We start from the raw sequence: 21,238 nt of genomic DNA, 5'->3' as shown, positions 1-21,238 counted from the left end.
CACCCGCCAACCCCGCCCACCTCGAGTCTTCCGCTTCGGACAGCTCACGTTAAAAACGCACTCATCACAAACTAACTCCATCTCACCTGATCTACTTTTATTCTCATTGTCCTAGTTTGCTTTATTAATAACATTTATATAATACCTTCCATACAAACTGTTTGTCTTATTTACTCTTTCATGGTGTGAGATCACAGATATGCGATTAGAATGTTCGTAACCGAACATTCTAATGGTGATGTCACAATCTCCACTGGTAACTGAAAGCAGTGGAGTTCTAGAACACTTGGAATTTTGAGGGAGAAAAAAAACATACCTACAATACCTACTCCTTAAAGGGTTAAAGTTTCTTCAGAGACGTCGAGCATCGAGGTTAGGAGGGCACATGTGGGCTGGTTTAATTGCAGGTGCGTGGTGTATTAATAGCCCTGGTGTTCTAGGCACACGGTCGACCCCTAATCTCAGTTTCCTGCCTATAATTAAATTTTCCGAGAACAGCTAGAGGTGCCCTTGAATCTTTCATTAGTCAGGAGCGGAGGATGCAGAGGGATCCACTCTTCTCCTCTTTTTCCTCCCCCCCCCCCCCAGCGAGGAGCGGGACTCGGAGTACGCGCGGATGATTCAGGAGGAGATCCAGAGATGTGCGGAGGAGGCTCGGAGGAGGGAGGAAGAGGATGAGGTACGGTACTTTCCGTGTGGTTACGCTCTTCCTGTTCTGGCTCCGTAACCCTGTGGTTAACCAGCGTGGTTACGCTACTGCACCAGGGAGGTCCAACCCTGCTGCTCCTGCACATATCCTGTCCTGTAGGTTCTCATGTCAGCCCTAAGTTTGACGCACACAATTCCACTAATCAGCAGCTCAGTGAGATCTCTTAGCTGCTGAACGTGGTGTGCCTTGTTAGGGTTGGAGTGAAGACCTACAGGATGGGGGATCTCCAGGAACAGGCTTTGGCAGCCCTGCTCCACACTCACGTTAGACCTTGATCAACACTGCCTGGGACCTTTCAGTTCTGCCCTCGACCTGGTTCTGGCCTGGGTTTAATGCCACACCTGGTTCTGACCCTGGACAGATGGTAAAACCAGGCCGGGGTAACCGGTAACCCCCTGGAGGGTTTGCTGTTTGGTACTGCGGGCTCCCCACCCGAGCCTTGGAGCTCGGTGATGACAGAGGGCCCAGAAACTCGGCCGGATGCGACCGCTCTCCTGCCTCTGATTTTGGGCCTGTGTCAGAGGCCCAGAAACTCGGCCGGATGCGGCCGCTCTCCCGGCTCTGATTCTGGGCCTGTGTCAGAGGCCAGAACTCGCCGATGCCCCTCCGCTGATTCTGGCCTGTGTCGAGGCCAGAGCTGGCGGATGACCGCTCTCCTGCCTCTGATTTTGGGCCTGAGTCAGAGGCCCAGAGCTGAGGCCAGATGCGTCCGCTCTCCCGCCCCTGATTTTGGGCCCGTGTCAGAGGCCAGCAGCCTGCTCAGCCCAGAGAGCCGTTTCTCTCAGTTACCAGCCGGGGCGATTACAGCTGTAAGCGAGTCCAGACCCGGGTTCATGGGGTCAGAGCCTAAATCACTGCTGTGGAGATCGAGCGCACGGAGGGGGAGGGGCTCTTTCCGCTCAGAGCGGTGCTCCTCACAGGCAACCCGCCCCCCCGCCCCCGCCCCCCCGCCGAGCGTGCCGCAGAGACCTGGGTCCCGCGGTTGGGGTTGCGGAGTCGGCCAGGGGTCGGAGAGATGGACGGACGGTCGGTAGGCCGAACAGTACTGAGCGCGTGCGGGTAACGAGGCCGTAGAGTTCTGGTTCCTGTTCCCGACTGGCCGCTATGCTCTGCCTGCACACAGGGGGCGCTGTGCCTCAGAGCTGATTAAGACCTCTGATGGGGAGCTTCTGATATAGTGCCTCTTGTCTGAGGAAGAAAAGCAGACTGATTAAAAAAAATGAAGGGAGGAGAGAGGTGAAAGGAGGGAAATGATCGGCATTAAAAAAAAAAAAAATCGGTCTTTTTACAGGAGCAGCTACTGTGCCTGCACAGAGCCCTGACCCCAGGAAGGACTGCTTTCACTCATGCTGCTCTCTCTCTCTCTCTCTTTCTCTCCCTCTCTCCTCCCTCCCTCTTCCCTGCTGAAGTTCCCCACCCACGCCCCCTCCTCCCCTCCCGCTGTGGGCGGGCGTTACCGGGACAACGAGGCCCGCGTCCCCCTGGGAGCGGGTGGGGCGTTAGCTTCGGCTGCAGGGTCTGCGTATCGTCAGCCTGGCCTGTGTAAACACTGAGCGGGGTCCTGGGGGTGACACGTCAGCTGGGGGGGGGGTGAACGGGGTCTCAGGCTGGGGACGGGTCTGGGGGGAACCGGGTCCAGGCGGGGGGAGGGGTGGAGCGGGGGGAAGGGGGGTGAGCGGTCTCAGGGTGGGGGGGGGGGAAGGGGGGGATAGCGGGGTCTCAGGCTGGGGGCGGGGAAGGGGTGATACGGGGGTCTCAGGCCTGGGGGCGGAGGGAAGGGGCGTGATAGCTGGGGTCTCAGGGCGGGGGGGCGGGGGGGGCATGGGCAGGCAGGAGAGGGGGCAGAGCAGGAGAGGGGGTAATGGGTCAGAGGTGGTGGAGAGAAAGGGAACCCTCGCTTTCTCATCCTGCATATCTAATTGTTGGACCGCAGAAATCCGGGTGGTTGTTTTGGATTTAAACCTGACACTCTTAGTCGGGGGTTTGCCCTGGTGGAGGCGGCTGTTGATGTTATTTCAAGATATTTCCAGGTGTTAAATCACTTTTAATGTCTTGAAATGCCACCTGGACCAGATTGCCCTAATATCTCAGAAATAACTGTGCTACAGGACGTTTTACAGGGCAATAGGCGATTGTGTGGGTAACTGGAGACTGGACCCCCTCCCAAAGCAAACAGGCTTCATCTAGCAGCGAGAGTTTTAAGGCCATCTTACTTACGCTCTTTGTGCAATTATTTCTGGTGTGGTGGGGGGAAGGGTATGCCATGATTTCGGTGAAGGCGGTGACTGAACGGGCCTCGTTGGCCCTGGACAGGTGTCCCGGCCATTACGCTCTCTGATTGGTGGGTACCGACGGACGCCTGGTCTTGACACACACAGCCGCGTTGGTGTTGACTTTTAACAATGTCTCACTGCTCAAAATGTTAGCCTTGCCGTGAACCTGAGCGTTATGCGTTGCGTTGGTGATACAAAAAGTTGTGCCCCTCACCAACCGTGGCCCCTGGATCAGTTTGAAAGACCTCACTGGCCTTGGTGGGCTTAGTAGAAGTGCTGGATTAGCTGTTCCTGGATCAGGGCCTGCGGGCCCAGAAAGCGAGTGGGGGGAATTGCAGGGCATTATTATCAGCCTGTGTGTGTGTGTGTGCGCGCGTGTGTGTGAGCGTGTGTGTGTGCGTGTGCGTGTGCGTGTGCGAGTGTGAGTGTGTGTGTGAGTGTGTGTGTGGCAGTGCGTGTGTGTGTGGTGTGTGTGTGTGTGTGGTGTTGGTGTTGGTTTGAGGTGTGTTTGTGTGTGTGAGTGTGTGGTGTGTGTGAGAGGTGAGTGGTGTGTGTGTGTGTGTGTGATGTGTGTTGTGCAGTGAGTGCCTGGTGTGTGTGTGTGTGTGTGTGTGTGTGTGTGTGTGTGCGTGGAGTTGTGTGTGAGTGTGTAATGTGTGTGTAGTGCGTAGAGTGTTGTGTGTGTGTAGTGTGTGTGTGAGTGTGTGTGTGTGTGTGTGAGTGTGTGTGTGTGTGTGAGTGTGTGTGTGTGTGGTGTGAGTGTGTGGTGTGTGTGAGTGTGTGTGGTGTGTGGTGTGTGTGTGTGTGAGTGTGTGTGTGTGTGTGTGAGTGTGTGTGTGTGTGTGTGTGTGAGTGTGTGTGTGTGTGTGAGTGTGTGTGAGTGTGTGTGTGTGTGTGAGTGTGTGAGTGTGTGTGTGTGTGTGAGTGTGTGTGTGTGTGTGATTGTCCCTGTCAGGTTCCGCCCAGGTCAGCTCTGGGCCCATTCAGCTGGAGTAAAGGCTGCTTGTGCTGATAGTGCCGGCTGTGCTTGGATGTGCCCTTGATGCAGGAGCGGAGTCTGAGCCAAATTATCCCTCCTGGGTGTGTCACTGTCTGCTGATGGCTGTGGTTTTACAGGAGAGATTCACACACGCCTCTTATGGTGTCTTTTTTTATTTTTGTGTGTGTGTGTGTGCACAGTTTAAAATTAGCTTAAAGAAATGGTTGTTAAATAGCTTATTGTAAAAGTCTGTTACAAGTGTTCTTGGTGTCATTATTTTCTGTTATTATTTTCCTATTTTGTGTTTTTTTTTTCCCCTCCATTTTTGCAATCTGTCATCTTGTCCCTCCCCTTTCCCCAGAGGACGACAATGGCGATAAGCCTTCGGTCTTCATTGTGTATTTTAAATGTATGTAAGGACTGGATGAATGCAATCTTGCATGTATCTTTCATTATTGTTAAATGTGTGAATGTAAATTGAGCAGTGCTGTGTTAAATAAGTGTGAATGTAAATCGAGCAGTGCTCTGTGTGTGAATGTAAATCGAGCAGTGCTCTGTGTGAATGTAAATCGAGCAGTGCTTTGTGTGAATGTAAATCGAGCAGTGCTCTGTGTGTGAATGTAAATCGAGCAGTGCTCTGTGTGAATGTAAATCGAGCAGTGCTCTGTGTGAATGTAAATCGAGCAGTGCTCTGTGTGTGAATGTAAATCGAGCAGTGCTGTGTGTTAAGTAAGTGTGAATGTAAATCGAGCAGTGCTGTGTGTGAATGTGAATCGAGCAGTGCTGTGTGTTAAGTAAGTGTGAATGTAAATCGAGCAGTGCTCTGTGTGTGAATGTAAATCGAGCAGTGCTCTGTGTGAATGTAAATCGAGCAGTGCTCTGTGTGAATGTAAATCGAGCAGTGCTCTGTGTGTGAATGTAAATCGAGCAGTGCTGTGTGTTAAGTAAGTGTGAATGTAAATCGAGCAGTGCTGTGTGTGAATGTGAATCGAGCAGTGCTGTGTGTTAAGTAAGTGTGAATGTAAATCGAGCAGTGCTGTGTGTGAATGTAAATCGAGCAGTGCTGTGTGTGAATGTAAATCGAGCAGTGTTCTGTGTTAAGTAAGTGTGAATGTAAATCGAGCAGTGCTGTGTGTTAAGTAAGTGTGAATGTAAATCGAGCAGTGCTGTGTGTTAAGTAAGTGTGAATGTAAATCGAGCAGTGTTCTGTGTTAAGTAAGTGTGAATGTAAGTCTTGCAGTGCTCTGTGTGTGAATGTAGAGCAGTGCTGTGTGTTAAGTAAGTGTGAATGTAGAGCAGTGCTGTGTGTTAAGTAAGTGTGAATGTAAGTCTTGCAGTGCTCTGTGCCAGTGACTGTTTAACACAGACGGGACTGCTGGAGGGCAGCTGCTGGTCAGAGGAGACCTGTGTCTCTCAGTGACAGTGACAGGTGCCTTTAAGAAGCTTGTGCAGTCTTAACCGACCCCCCACCCCCCCCACCCCATCCCCTAGACAACTTACGGCGACCCTGCACCTGGTGTGACTGGGCCCCATTGTGTCCCAGCGTCTCAGACAGGCTCCCGATTACACCGGCGGCCGGCTAATGATCCGGCTCAGGCCCCAACCCGCTTCACGCTTTTACGCATTAAAGCAGCGACTGTAGAGTCGCCTTTCGCGCTCGCGTCCCGTTCCGGTCCGTTCCGCTAGGCCTCGGGCCGGGCGGCAGTCTCCTGGGACACCGGCATGGCACTGAATAATTTAGGCCCGACAGCCGACCCCAAAATGAGTTTGTGTTTTTAGGACCGCCTCCTTTTCGTGGAACCTGTTCTGAACACTGCAGGTTGTTCAGACTTCTAAAGACCCACTTCCTTTCATGGAAAGTGTTTTTTTACACGTTTTGCTCGTTTTTCAAACTTTTTTGTCACTTTAGTCAGTAAATAGTGCTCCTTTGTCCTTTCTGATTCACACACACACTTTCTCTCGACCCGCCCTCTTGTTAACTCTTTTTGCAGGGCCGAGCTGGCTCCTGTTACACCTGGAATAATTGCAGCCGAAAGGGGAAACGATTGTAATGCCTTCATTTCTTCGTCGTCGTCTTTTTTTTTTTTTGTCTGAAGCCCCAGGCTGTGGCTTGTCCTTCAGCTGTGATGTAAAGCATCTGTCACCGTATTGTTTTACTTGAGCTGTGCTGCCACCTAGTGGATTTGGTGTGTATGCGCAACCAAATTTCTCTTCACGCTTCAAAAAGGGCAAGTTCAAGTCAGCCGTGAATGGCTTGTTAAATGTGGGAAAAGCTCACGTTTGAGACTTTTCTTGCTCTGACCAGGAGCATGTGCTTAAATTGCATTTGTTGAGTGATCATTAAGTGTAATGGAAAAAGGCTAACTTTACAGCAGGGCCAGTACACATGCAGGGTGGTTTTGATTTTAGTGTACAGGGGAAACTTAGTGAAAACCAAACCACAGGGTGGCAATATTAGTCTGGGACCGCCCTCAGAAGGAAACTGCCAGTGTCTGCAGTACATACTTTACCTCTTTGCATGCGTGTGTGCGTATGTTTCTATGTGCGTGTGTGTGCATGTGTGTGTGTGTGTGTATGTGTGTGTGGTTGACTGTACGTATGTGTGTGTGTGTGTATGTGCACCAGGGTGTGTGCGTGTGTCAGCGCGTGTGTGTGTACGTATGTTTGTGTGTGTGTGTGTGTGTGTGTGCACATGTGCATGCATGTTTGTGTGTGCATGTGTGTGCGGTGCTGGTGTGTGTGGTGCCGGTGGGGTGTGCATGTGTGCGTGTGTGTGTGTGTGCACGTTTGTGTGTGCACGTGTGTGCGTGTGTGTGTGTGTGAGCTTATGTGTGTGTCCGTGCACATGTGTGAATTCTTAAGGTGAAATGAGTCAGGTGAAGGTGCGGGGGGCGGTTGGCGGTGCGGGGTGAACCTTTTTGCTGTGCGGTGTGGAAACTCCACGCCTCTGGCCCGACCGCCCTTTCCCGAGCCCCCGAGCTCGCTGTCCGCCCGCCCCCCTGCCCGCCTGCCCGCCCGGCTGGCGTTCTCAGCACCCGTGGCGTACTCGCCGTGTTGGCGGGCGCGTCGGCGCCCCTGGCCTCTCGCCCGAGCCGCCTCCTCTGCAGCGAGCGCACGGGTCTGTGCGGTTTCCTGCCCGCGGCGTGACGTCAGCGCAGAATGTGCCAGAACTCCTCCTCTCCTCCTCTCTCACTGCAGATACTCCAGGAGGCTTTCTCTTTTAATCAGTACCGATTGGGGAAGACTGACATGACTAACTTTTTCTTTTTTTTTTGTTGGTTCGCTATAGTCTTTCCTGTGTGATCACAGGTCACAAGCCAGGGTGCATTTTGGGCAGCGTTGTGCCCGGAGGTCAGTTTGTGTAGAGTGTACGTTACATTAAAGAGGAACCCTTGGCATTTTGAGTTTTTATTTTGCCTGCTGTGATGCGTCTGAAATGAGTTCTGTCTCTTAATGGCTGCTCTTTCTGTTGAGTGTACTGTTGACACCGTGTCGACAAAGCGATGATTAATTGGGCTGAGAGACCCATCATGATAATTTTGATTGGTGGGAGTTGTCCAGTGGCTCGTCAGAGTGGAGCCTCACTTTTCAGTCTCATGAGCTGCTCCAGCTGTTTTTCTGCATGCGGCTTATTTGGAAAAACTTCCTGTTTTTTTTAATTTTTTTTTTTAAACACAATCAATCAAATCAAATTTTATTTGTATAGCGTATTTTTACAGCAGTTGTCACAATGCGCTTTACAGACAACCCTGGCCTAAACCCTCACAGGAGCAAGCCTAAGGCAACAGTGGCTAGGAAAAACTTGCCTCGTTCCTCATTGGGGGAAAACAATGCCTCATTCCATTCCATTCGGTTAGCAGTAGTGACTGTGACATCAGCATTAGAAGGTTCAGTTAAAAACACTCTAATCACGTATTTGCGATCTCACACCTTGAAGAGTTAAATTATTTCTGCAGGATCCAGTTTCTGCTTTGCAGGTTATGCATAAGAGCACGTCTGGCTGTAAAAATCCCATTTTCATTTATTTGCCGTTGTACGTAAGCCTGTGTTTCAGGGAAAAGGCCTGTGTTCCCTTTATTACACCCCCCACAGACTCGAGTGTTACTCTCAGCTGTGGGCACACTAGTGAGTTTTAATTTCCTTAACAAGCAAATGTTCTTCCCTGTTAAACCCAACCTGTGGATTTATGTTCGTTACAATTTCAAAACCCATTTCAAGGAAACGTGTGATTGTGCTGATTATTACCAGTCATAACGGTTTGGTATTGTGTTGTTTATTAGGTTTTAAAATGATCTCTTAAGGCTTCCCCCCCCCCCTTGGAAATGTAGTGGTTTGACACGTTTTATATACAAATCCAGATGAGCAAGAAGGTAATTTCTGTTCCATTGCATATCCTCCAGGCACAGTTGATCGGAGTTTTGGCGGAAAAAAAAACAGTTGACACAAGAAAAGGAATTGCTGTGTATGCGTGCGCACAATCATGTCGGAGTTCATCACACCGTTTTGGTCACAGTTTGATTGTTTGCTGATTGCTCAGAAACTGTCTCCACAGGAAATGGCTAAGCGCCTACAGGAAGAGGAGGAGCTGGACATCAGGAGGCGGAGGCTGGACAGCGGTTGCCATGGGGACAGCGGTGACGTCCTTCTCGGAGAAGGTATGGCCGGGATTGGCCTCTGGTTGGCCGTCCAGCCGCAGGCCTACAGCGTTCATTTTGTGGGGTGGGTGGCGGGGGGGGGGGGGGACTGTTAACGTAGTACAAATACCGTACGTCGAACTGAAAATTTTCCATTTACTTGGTTGATCGCCAAATGGCTCGGGATCTTTTCCTGGAAGCGCTGTGGACTTAATGCGGTGACTGATATTTCATTAAAGCGGGTGACTACAACGGTCCCTTAACAGATAGACGCAGACAAGGCGGCAGAAGAAGCAAGACTCAGGGTAGACTGTTCTGCCTCTCTGATTGAGAGTGAGCCTGCTGCGACTGCGGGGCGTTGGGGGGGGGGGGGGGGGAGGGGGGTCAGCAGAGCGCTGAGCTGGGGTGCGCACAGCGGGGGCCCTCCCTTTCCGCTTGCGCCATTGCGGTGTGTAATTCTGGGTAAGCAGATGCGATCGCAGGGGACCGCTTTATCACATCAGAGGAAGTGTCTCACGCCACCCCCCCCCCCCCCACCCCTTTTATCTCCACCTGTCCTTCACCTCCCCAGCCAGAGGTGTATCTTGTGCATCTTTGGTAGAAGTGGGGTAAAAGTCACAAACCTCCACCTATCCGAGCGGTCATCTCCCTTCAGCGACAGCTTTGACGTAGGTACTGGCGCAGAAGGTCTTAAAGCTGTAAAGTCACAAGGCTGTTTTTTTTTTTAAAAACAAAATGGACCCCGTGGAAAGGGTTTGTTTCTGACGTTCCGGCCGTGTGCGGGTCTGCTGAGGGTCACAAACCTGAAGCGTGCGGCCTCTTACCCAGGGGAGACACTCCTTCCTCATACCACTAATTCGGAGGGAATGCGTATCCACTGCTAAAATTTAACGTGTTAGAAATAGCAACCCTTGGTGCCCTTTTAATTGCAAACAGCCGCTGGTCGGCCTGCGCTTGTTAAAACGGTGGTGAACGTACGCTTCCTCTCTCCGGTGGATCTGTCCTCTCTGTTCGACGCGCTGGTGAAGGGTGGCTTGCTTTGCGCGGAACCTGTGAGTGTGATCTGGTAACGGCTGAGGTGTACTGCTCTGCACGACGTCCGTGCAGAAGTGCTGCTCCGGGTCCGTCTCTGCTACGTCTCATCAGACCTGTGAAACAGCGTGTGTGTGTGTGTGTGTGTGTGTGTGAAACGAACACGCAACTGCATTTGAAACTGGCCTCAAAGGCTGTTGCGTTTCCATCCAGGTTGCGCTCCCCTCAGAAATGATCAAATCATCATGCAACTTAACACGGCCAATGCCACAGTGTTGATATTCGACATTGTGTGACCACTTAAAAAAAAAAATAAATAAAAATAAAAATTGGGGGGTTCAGAAACGGTCGATTATCATGGTTTTGAAACGCAAATTGAACAAAAAAAAAAAAAAAGGTAGTATTCTTGAGCGAGAAAAGCAAACTTGGTCATATGGGCTTACAGGATATGATCAGTAATTCACCCTTCTATCTCAGGGTTGTTTTCACAAGGTATTAAAATGGTAACACTTGAGTGTAGAGGCTTCCTTTGAAGGAAGGCTTCATTCACTGAGTGAAGGTCTGGGTGGGGCAGCGGTCTCGATGGTGCGGAGGTTTGGTTGGTGCAGAAGTGACGCAGTCTGCTGATTTGAGCACAGTGATTGGTGCTGGTGTAGAGCAGTCTTTGCGGGTCTGAAGGCTGATTGGTCAGCAGTGATCGTGCTGGCGGTGCGTAATTGTGGAGCGTGTGGACCAGGCTTTGCTTTGGGATGCTGGGCTCTGACTGCGCGCGACTTTGCTAGCCTCCGCTAACTCTACTTCCAGCTGCATGGCCCCTGGACCGACTAACCCCTCCCCCTCAACCCCCCCCCTTCCCCCCCGAAAACCAGACCTCACACCTTTCCTACACCCCCCCTACCAAAAACCCACGCACCCCCTGTGCAGGCCCATGGCTCTCTGTAGACCCCACGGCGTCCTGCATGCTAGCTGGCCCACCCACTCGGTTCCCTCTGGCTGTGCCAGGCCCTTGGGCTCGGTCTGAATGCGGTTTTAACGCACAACGCAACGCCGTTGGGCCACACGAGCATGTTTCACAGCTCGGAGGTCTCTGAAAGGAAGAAAGGGTGGAAACGTCGTATCAAAAATAGTATCCCTTATTTTCACACCGAGTCCTCTTCTCAGTCACGCACGAGTTGGTTTTTGATAATGCTCACAGTCAGATGATGTCACTTCCTGTCCGTTGTGCCGTAATGTGTGCCGGAATGAGCTTTTAATCCCACTGTGGCACCCCTCGCCTGTATTCACCTGTAGCGTCTCCTTGGTAACCATGCACCATTGTTGACTGCACCTGCCTGATACCACTAACTCCCTCCCTCCCTCCCCCCTGCACTCCCGCCCCTGCTTTGTGTCTGGCCTGTTTGAAGAGCGTGCCAGTGTGCCTGAGCGATCCCGTCCACGTCGGCCCGTTCGCGCCCGCCGCGGCCCCAGCACCAGCCCCAGCCCCGACTCCAGCTTCAGTGAGGGAGAGACTCGCGCCCCTCCCACCAGCAGGGGGCGCTCCTCCAGGTCGAACACTGACTCCGACTCTGCGGAGCCTCCCCGTGAACCCCGGAGCCCCGTCCTCCAGAACAACAGTGTCCCCCAGCAGGCCTCCAGACAGAGCGATGCCCTGCGGCTGATTAGAAACCTTCTCCGGGAGTCTTTAGGCCCCACCTATAACTTCGATGAAGAGGTCTTCCTTAGACCCCCCTCCGTGCCAGCCTACAGGCTGCAGAAACGACTCAACACCGCCCCCTCTGGTCACCAGGGGCTTGACCGCCACTCACAGGGAAGGCGGAACCACAGTTTCCCCAGCAGTGATAGAGCGGGGGAAGGCTGGGAAGAGGGGGCGGGGGGATCAAGGAGGAACGGGAACAGGGATGAGAGGTGGCATAGCAACAGCTACCATGGAGATACGAGGCGGGAGGACGAGTATCATAGCAACGACGCGAGATATCAAGACAGGGTGTCCTACAGCCAGACTTACAGAGAGGGCGGAGAGTACAGTCAAAGGCACGTCCACTTTCAGGATGACAGGCGGCGCTACAACAGTTACCATGCCGACAGCAGGAGAGAAACCGCTACAGGCGGCTACCAGAACAATTTCTTAGATAGGGGCGTGGCTGCAAGGCGTAGCAGCTACGGCGAATCGCGGCCGGTGCAGCGAAGCGGCAGCCAGGGTAACCAGGACGTGCACCGGACCGGGGCCGGCGGCGTCCACCATCTGAGTCAGGTCTTACTGCGCACTGTGCCCGCGAGGCGCAGTTACCACGGAGACGTCAGGGACAGGAGGAGGGAGGCGGGCCGAGACGACCGCAGGGCGTACGGCGACCAGGGCGCGCAAAGCGGGCACCGGGTGAGCGCCCGGGAAAACCCGCCTATCCAGGAGGACAGGGTCTACCGCCCGGGCGATCACCGCGACAACCGGTCCGCGGGCCGGGACCACGGCGACCGGCGGGAGAGGGGGGCAGGTAGCCATGGGAACGGGTGGGGGAGAGAGGAGGGCGTGGCCGGCAGGGACAACAGGTCCGCGAGCCAGGACCACGGCGAGCGGCGGGAGAGGGGGGGAGGAGGTAGCCGTGGCAACAGGTGGGGGAGGGAGCAAGGCGGGGCCGGCGGGGATCGCGGTCACGGCGACCGTAGGGTGAGGCGGAGCGTGAGCGAGCGCTGGGGGGCGAGCGAGCGCTGGGGGGCACGCGAGGAGGAGCCGGGCTCCAGCTCGGAGGAGGAGGAGGAGGAGGAGGGGAGGTGGAGGGTTGAGAGGCGACGGAGTGAAGGTGGGGGACAGAGGGAGGAGAGGCCGCCGAGCAGAGGCGTCCGGCGCTCCATCAGTTTCTCCGGCAGGACGCCGCCCCCCGCGGCCGGACACAGGGGTGCAGGTAACCCCAATCTGCGGGACCTCTCTCTACGCCCGCCGTAAAAAAGCCCTGCTTTGGGACGAGGGGAGTTTGCTGTGGCAGTTTGAGTTCTCGCTTTCCACTGGTAGTGTTTTTTTTAATTTTTTTTTTATTTTTAGGAAGGCCTCTGAAAATCTGCTTCATTTATTTCCTGTTTAAATCTGCTGGGTGTGCTTTCACTACAGTACAGAGGCTGTGGACCCCTGATCATCTACAGTCTGGTCCCTGTGCATCCAGGATCTTTCCGGCATCTTTCCGGTCTTTCCGACTCAAAAACGCCTCTAGCGTTATTATTTTTTCTGCGTGTAAACCTTTCTATCCTGGTGTTCAGCCTGGCTGTGTTGATGAGTGCTGCTTACAGGGTGTATTGTTCAGGCGGCCATTTTGATGCTCTGAGAGAATTGGAGCCCTATTTCCCTCCTTATTCAGGAGTATTGCAGAGACATGAAAATCCATCTCATGGCAGGCAGCGTGTGTATGTGTGTACATGCTGTGGTGCTCTCTACACCTCATAAGCATACCTGCTAATTAGATTCTGATTGGTTAAAGATGGGGGGAGATAGGATGTTTTGTGGTTGGACAACAACAGGAGTCCTGTAGGACTGTTTGCATGGGGTTCATGCAGGAGCTTGAACCAGACTTGGCCCTAAACGTTAAACTGCACAAATGCGTGTTGTCATACCGGCACAAAAGAACACCGCCATGCTGAAGCTCTTCTGGCTCAAGCTCTCCAGGACGCCCCGCTAACGGTGTTACCTTGCAGGGCCGGCCCCTCGACGGGACGGGGCGAGCCTGGAGCTCAGGGAGCTGGGGCAGGTGCTGCGGGACGAGGAGCTGGCCCGCATGCTGCAGGAGGAGGAGGAGGAGCGGCTTCTGAGGAAGGTACCGGCAGCCACGGCGCCCCTTGCTGGCCCTCTTGCGCCGCTGCGCACCCTGTAGTCTGCAGGTTTCTTTCTCTTAAGCACTTGTGTCCCTTTCAGAGCCCGACGTCTCCGCGAAGCCCGCAGGACTTCAACCCCAGGGGGGATTTCAGAGTTGCCCAGGTGGCCCAGGATGAGGTGGGTGGAGCCAGGAGATTGGGAGGGGAACGGGGAGGGGTTGGTGTGCCACACTCAGTTAAAGATTCCAAGATAAAAAGCTAAGCTTTGGACATGGGAATGGCTCTTGTCTCCAAAGGCTGGTCTTTCTGGGTGCAAATGGGAAGCGTCCATTAGCCAGTTTGACCGGTGGGCTGTGATTGTGCGACAGTGCACTTTGTCCAGGGATAGGGTGCGATGTTCAGCCCGGTGCCTCAGGTTACCACCACGTTAGTCTGGCCCAGTGTGACGCCGGACACCCACACTGCCACCGGGTGGCGTCGGTGAGAGAAAAGTATTTCGCATTCTAGTGGCATTCTAGAAGCCCCTTCCTGTAGGATGGAGTGGCCTGCAGACTGTGCAATGGTCACTGCTCATAATCCAGTGAAGCAAACCCAGGTGATTGGAACAAAATGCTGGGGACGACAACTTCCCGAACTTTCCGATTTTCCACCTCTGGTGGTTTCCATTCAATTGGCAGCCAGATAAGGTCGTGAGAAGCAGGTGTGCGGACTCTTGAGCCAATCAGTGGCTTAACTGAATCACTGGTGCTGAGACACACTGAAACCCAGCAGGACTGACACCTGTGGTCCGGTGCGTCACAGGAGCGCACTCACTTCAGCTGTGCTGGTCCTCATACAGGTGTGGTTGGCACCGTACTGACTGGGGGGCGTTAAATTCTCATCTGAAAATTGTCGGGGGGGTGGGGGGGGGATGGTAAATATTCCTTTTTAAGTTGCATGTGGTCACGCGCTGCGATTTCCTTCCAGGAGATAGCCCGCTTCATGCAGCGAAATGAGAGGAAGACCCAGCGGCGGTCAGGTGACCCCGAAGGTCAGGGGTCGCAGCGGGAGCACGACGACCCAGGCAACGGCCAAGAGAGGAGGTCAGCTCGGGAGAGAAAGGTACTTCCTAAAGCGGCGAAAGTCACATGACCCAGCTGTCACGATGTGCAATGACACATTTAGTGAAGCATTTCCTGTCACACGCACTCAGAACTTTATTTCAAGCTTGGAACAAATCAAGTGGTTACAGGCCAAGCGTGGGCCTCTCTTCACATTAAAAGTCTGAAGCAGCCAGCGATCCAGTTGTAGTTTCTGATGTCATAAAAGGGAGGGTGACACAATTATAGTCAGTGTGATGTCACAAAGGATGGTAGTTCTACAAGTGCAGCCCCTGTGATGTCACAGAGAAGTGTTGTTACGATGCTGTTCCGCCTCAGGTGGAGGTGCCTCAGGGGCCCCGGCTGAGGCTGGACTCTGAAGGGTTAAACTCGCCTAGTGAGGACCTGTCCCCAGAGTGCCAGCCCCCCAGTCCCAGCTCTGCGGCATCGTGAGTCCCTGTCCCAAACGCCTGTCCGTCTGATGTGTGCTGTACATTATGTACTCTCTGTCACTCTCGCGTGCGCACACACACACACACACACCCACATCACACCCAAAACGTTCACACGGTACACACACATACACACACACCAAAATGTCACACGACAGTACATGCACACACACACACACACTATACACACACTCACGCTCACACACACACACACACACACACACACACACACACACACACACACACACACACACACACACTCACGCTCACACACACGCACACACACACACACGAGTAAGACGCTGTGCAAAGCATGCTGTGAGAGACGTGTAAACAGGTGGAAACGGTGCTAGAGCAAGCACACTTTTCTGACGCCTGGTCTAACGCAGAGGAAATGGTGGAGGCCTCCTCTTGTGGTTTGTGGTGATCTCGAAGATCTGCGCGAGCGCTTCGTCACCGATCGACAGCACGTGGGCCCGTGACCTCACCCGTGATGTCATTGCAGGCAGCTGCAGGCCGTGAGGAACATCGCGGAGGAGCTGGACCCCACCTTCAGGGCCATACGGCGGGACAGCAATCCAGCGGGACAGGCCTCCTCTGGTACGGGCCAGGGACCCCCCCCCCCCTCAAAAATGAGCTGGGACACGTCCAGGGGCTTATCCTGCTCTTAATAAATAAATGCATTTCACACTGTTCCTCTGAATCACTGGCCCCATATGTGTGTGCTCTGCTACTGCTTGGAGCGTCTTTGGGATTCCTGTGTCTTTAGATTATTGAAATGTAGATAATCTCTTTCCTGCTTCTCTTTTTTTGTCTCTGTTTTTGAATTACAACCTAAAGGTAGGAGTTAGGTGTGTGGGGCATTGTTATACCTACCTATATTTACCCTTGGGTTAGGCAAATATGTTGTTTTTCCAGTGTATAGCACTCCATTCTAATGCTATTTTTAAATTGCTTGTACACCCATTATAAAATTTAAAATTAAAATGAATTCACATAACTGTAGTGTGACTCACATGCAATCAATGGTGGATTAAGACTGCTCATCTTGATCAATGCAATTATGTTCTTCACAAATTTTGGGTGTGTGAAATGTTGATAGTCTGGATAAGGTTGGGAGATGTCCAGAACTGCTCTGTGGCATCTTGTGGAGTTTTTATGTGAGTGTGACTCATAAAATATGCAGAAAATTTTGGGCCCGTTCCCCATTTAATTTTCCTTTTTGCCCCTAGCTCTCTCGACCAGTCCCTCTTCTCCCTCCGGTCTCCATGACTACACGCCGGAGCCCACCTTCGTCCCGCCCACCAAGCGGCAGAGCGACAAATCGACGCGCTCCAAAGCCAAAGAGAAGAAGGAGAGCTGTAAGCAGCAGTGACTCCGCACCCCCCTCCCCCCACGCTTCTACAGAGCCCCGCCCCTGCTACAATGCCACGCCCACATTTATGAAACTCCATCCTGCACTTCCCTGACCCCCCCCCCCCCGGAACGTTGGTGGCACCTCTTCTGGGTCGGAGGTCAACGATTGGCCGTTGGAGCAGGCAGTGAAGGTGGAACAGGAAAGGCTGAAGAGGTGCAGAATGCCGGTCCTTGGTCCCCCCCCCCATACAGCATGCTGTGCTGCCATTGGCTGTCGAATCTGATCCTTCGAGCGCATCGTAGTAGTCCTCCATTTTGTGAATGAGGGGAGCCACATGCATGAATTCCCAACCAGCACTTACTCCTTCTAATTCTTCATTGGGGATGAACTTTTCTTGTTGTTGTGGGGAGAAATAGACGCTGACCACTGACCCAAGATGTGGGGGGTTGGCCTCAAAAGGGAACAGTTGACAATCGCAAATTTTTTTGCAATTATTATAATTTTTTTCTGTAATTTTTTTTTTTTTTTTGGTTAAGCAATTTTACTGCAGCTGTGTAGTTCTGCAGAGATTCTTTTCAAACAGCAGGGTACTGTTCCTTTTGTGTTTCTTTGTTATTTAGAGGGCTTAAAAAACCACCCTGAGCTTTGGTCCATTGCCCTGTAGGCTCCCCGTTCCTGCCTGTCTGAAAGGTGCAGTTACCTCACAGCTGGACTGCGGCTGTATCTCACTGTCTCGGTGGACAGGTCCCTCTTGCTTTCCGGTCTCTGCGTGATCTCTGCTGTAGCCGTGTGCCTTGATATTCCTGCCCCCCCCCCCAACCCTAACCCTAACCCTAACCCCCCAGGACACACTGCTTCGCTGTGTAAACCTGGCCGCTGTAGGTTCAGTTAGCACAATCCTAAATGCGGTAAATCAATGGCAAACATAAATCATTAACATAGCATTTGGGGGGGGGGGGTGTGATTCGAATGTAATTATTCCTCAAGATGTTCGGAACGTTCTAGTGGCCTTTGTCAGAGCAGTGTCTTCAGTTAATGGGGTAAGAGGGGGTGGATGTGGATAACGGGTGGGGGAGGGATTTTTTGGGGGGGGCGAAGTTTCTCATTTTGTGGGACAGTCTGGCGACAGAAATATCAGCCTCGCTAATATCGCTAACTTCGCTCCCGCGTTTCGTCGGGGCTGCTGAGGCGACGGTCGCCGTCGTTCTGAATCTTCTAATTTTCACACCTACGACCTCAGAGTTCCGAGTTCCGACGTGTCTTCCCTCTGTGTTCCTCACGCGCACTGGTGATTCACCCAGCTGGGGCGTCGCCACGATGAGCAAGTGTGTAGAGTGACTACGCGGTTCTTAATGCCGAATTCTTGATTTAAGGAAGTCAGGTTTAATTTAGAAACCGTTTCTGCTCTTGCGCCACGTTATACCCAGAATCTGCATCCGTGGCAGTCCTTGATCCCTCGAAAGTTTGCTGTTTACTGAAATTAATAAGAAAAATGGAGTATCTTGTATTAGTCAGCGTTCAGGACACGGTAAAATAGTATTACACACACACACACCAGTGGATGTGTGCGTTTGTGTGCATTCTCTATGCATGTATAAATATCAATTTAATATTTCTTTGCTTTGTCATCCTGATTTATATTATTTTATAAATACTTGCCATAGGTTTATATGTTAAACCCTGTAACTGTTTATTTTTATATCAGAACCTGCTATATTTGTGTATGATAGCTTAGAAATGTTTTCTCACTTACCACAGTTGCTATGGAGATGTTTTTGAAGTAGACATTCAGCCATTGGCCACAGTAAGGCTTTTTTATTTTTTCCAGTAGATTAATTTTACTTTGAGACACTCTTATGGTTTTGGAATTGGGACTGAAATACTTTGGTCTGGAATCCCTCGTTGCTTTGAGCCAAATCCATCTGTTCACGCTTGATCTTTTGTTTTATTTTAAGACTTAAGAAAATGAGTCGTTTTTACTTTCCAGGATGGACCTGAATGAAACTCTACTGGATTCACCTCATTTGCAGTGAAAGTTGATTTCTTTCAAACAACCTCATCTACAAAAAAAAAAGACCATTGCATTTTGGACCTTTACTAAATTAACAGTCAAATAAAAAGGATCCAGTGTGTACCCAAAGGAATTATACCCTCGCTTTTGAAACTGGGAATGTCAGTGGGTAATTAGTGGAAAGCCCAGTTCGCCGAGTTCCACCCCAGTTATAAATTCTAAATTCTGTTGGCATCATTGTTTACATTCTGAGAATGTGCCGGTCGTGTCCTGGCACCTGCTGCCCTCAGATCTTCCTCTTGGAGAAGCACAGGCAAACGTGCGAAGCTTGTGGTGTTCTGGAAGTAAACCTCGGCGCCCCATTTATTTAAAACTTTCACGAGGAGAATGATGGGATCGTGACCTGGGGGAAGAGCCATGTAATCTGGCTCTTCAAACCCCGCCCCCCCCCCCCATCCCCCAGATATTTCTCTCTCCATATCATTTGCTTTATAGCTTCTTTTTTTTTGTTGTTTTATACCCAATGCTAAAGTTAACTCCTGCCAACACAGGACTGACTCCCAGGTGTGAACAGAAGCAGAAACAGGAACCCAGAGGGATATGGTGCCTGCTTCATATTAGACTGCAGTGGAATCACAGAAACCCCATTAACTGTGAAGCGGTTTTCACTGTTTGAATAGTACATGGGGGAGAGAAATCTCAGTTGAATAAATTGGGAATGTGTGTTCATACGGCTATGCTGGCATTGCAGGTAGTTGTGATCTGCACGGTTTTTGAATTATGTTTCATCCTCACAGATCTCCATTCCATTATTCTCTCTCGAAATAAAGTGCTGGTGCTTGAGACATGTCTGCGCGTGTGTGCATTTTAACGCTGTGTTCGGAAACGCAGCCTCTGCGCTGGTTTAGTCGGACATGGCGGGCCTGTGTACATCCGCCTCATACTGAATCCTCCTGGCGGCTGGGTGCAAGCCTGATGCCCTTTTGCGATTTTTACCCAGGATAAATATAAGTCAACCTCAACCTGAATTTTTGAGGATTAAGGTTGAGGTTTCATTAACAGTCCCAGGACTTAATTTATCATTTAAAGCAGTGTGCTGAAAGTGCAGCACACACTGGTGACCCACACACAGCCACCCGCCATAACCAGGCCAGTGTGTGTAAGCCTTGCACTCTGAGCCAGATCCATCCGGCCCACTTCCAGCAGTCTATGACTGGGGAGAGGATGTGGTTGGACGGTGGGCTGAGTTCCCACAGCTTAAAATAAGTGCCGGCACACAAGACCAGGTCAGCTCGTCAAAGAGCAAAAACGTAGCAGTGCTGGTCCTGCGTACCGGGGGGTACAGGTCCACTTCAATTTAAAAATATTTCATGAATCTCTTCCCACCCCCTGTACCTTTCCCTTCCTCTTCTGCTTTCTCTTCCTCCCTCCCTCCCTTCCTTCCCCTCCCACCCCCTCTTCATTTTGAAGTGTAGCTCTTAACTAGGTGTGTTCCTTAGGCACGCGCCCGGCCCGAGGAGAGCTGGGTCCGAGCGGCGCTGTCTCCGTTGTCTGAGTGGAGGCGCTCACCCCGGCGCTGTCCCGGCGCGGGTGGCTCTGTGTGGGTCACCGGTGTGTGCTGCACTTTCGGGCCGAGCAGAACTGGGGGATCTCCCGGAGGGTGAAACGGCACTGCTGACGTACCGCGAGCCGTAGGCTTGCCCACGACTTTTTAAAATAGCCCTGATTTTCCGTCACTGCACACGTACTTCTGCAGTAGCCTAACCCCCCCCCCCTCCCCCACCCACTCCCCACCCCCCACACACACTCTCTGTCTGTCTGTCTCTCGTTCTTTCTCTCTCGCTCTCTCTACCTCGCTTTTTCTCTCCCTCTCTCCTTTCCCTCTGTTTCTCTCCTCTCAGCTTCTCTCCCTTGCCCCCCCTCTCTCTCTCTATTCCTTTCTTTCCCCTCTGTCTCTCCTGCTCTTCTCTTCTCTCACTCTATCACTCCCTCTTTCTATCTCATGGCCCATGTACAGTACACGTTGAAAACAAAGATTGTTTTTCTTCTGACTTGGGGAAGTCACCTTTTATCCACGCAAACACCTCTCATTAAAGGAAGCACAACAAACACTTCAGCCCCTAACTGAATCCTTCACTTTTATTACAACAATAAAAAATACATTTGTTTTAAGTCATAAATTATCCTTCATTCCAATGGAATCTTTTTTTTTTTATTTTATTTTTTTTTTTTTTAAGAAACATCAAACATTATTTCAATTGTGTACATTTACAAAATACACGGCATGATATTTTCAGACAAAATTCAAACGTTTGAATTGTGTTCTGTAGCACAATGAACATAACTTTTAACATTGACCACAGAGTTAAAATCAGGAAGTATACTGTAGTAGCTGACAACCAGTGTTCACAGTGCCATATTTAATGTCATTTACACAGGCATTGTACTCATATCAGTAACAGCCTCATACGACAGTCAATTTTACAAGCTTGACATTGCAAAGGAACTTAATCCTTAAATTTGTCCTGTATGAGGTAACATTATTCTCTGGTCATTTGTGTATTTAGAAATTTAGATAATTTCTTTCTAGAAGAGTAAAAATTAAATAAGACCGTTCAGCTTCCAAGCTTATTCTGGTGTGTGTGGTCCACTGCTGTGTTTTTAAGACAGGCAATTTGTCTTTTGAATGAGACGATGTTAATTAAGTCAAGTGACGTACCCACTCACACATTGCTTTGTATGGAAAGCTATAGTAATATAAATGATTTTAAACAATTCAGGAATTCCTGGGGAAAATGCCATATAAACCAGTCCTGGATGTATGTAGAGTGCATGTGAGGATAGCTAACGACACAACGAAAAAGCAGATTGTTGCATTATAAATAATTCTCTGCAAAATCAGAATCTATAGTTTCCC

General features: G+C 51.3%; 2 protein-coding genes across 5 annotated transcripts in view; one reads left to right on the top strand and one right to left on the bottom strand.

Annotated features, from left to right (window-relative positions):
- The window catches only part of LOC135237695 (transcription initiation factor TFIID subunit 1-like), a 37,783-nt gene extending 16,801 nt beyond the window's left edge, over positions 1–20,982 (top strand). For all 4 annotated transcript variants that reach the window (XM_064305059.1, XM_064305061.1, XM_064305057.1 and 1 more), the window contains 9 exons: positions 589–679; positions 8,514–8,616; positions 11,031–12,524; positions 13,306–13,424; positions 13,523–13,600; positions 14,389–14,523; positions 14,841–14,950; positions 15,459–15,553; positions 16,186–20,982. In XM_064305059.1, the coding sequence (XP_064161129.1) occupies positions 589–679; positions 8,514–8,616; positions 11,031–12,524; positions 13,306–13,424; positions 13,523–13,600; positions 14,389–14,523; positions 14,841–14,950; positions 15,459–15,553; positions 16,186–16,328 (2,368 nt within the window). In that variant the 3' untranslated portion in view covers positions 16,329–20,982. The remainder of the gene's footprint in view (positions 1–588; positions 680–8,513; positions 8,617–11,030; positions 12,525–13,305; positions 13,425–13,522; positions 13,601–14,388; positions 14,524–14,840; positions 14,951–15,458; positions 15,554–16,185) is intronic.
- Positions 1–21,238, bottom strand: part of LOC135238574 (matrix remodeling-associated protein 8-like) — a 249,684-nt gene that overhangs the window by 131,477 nt on the left and 96,969 nt on the right. The window lies entirely within an intron of this gene.

This window comes from Anguilla rostrata, chromosome 13 (assembly GCF_018555375.3).
Source record: "Anguilla rostrata isolate EN2019 chromosome 13, ASM1855537v3, whole genome shotgun sequence".
In the NCBI taxonomy this organism is placed as follows: Eukaryota; Metazoa; Chordata; class Actinopteri; order Anguilliformes; family Anguillidae; genus Anguilla; species Anguilla rostrata.
Note: the sequence above shows the minus strand (reverse complement) of the source record. Positions and strands in the feature narration are given on the sequence as shown.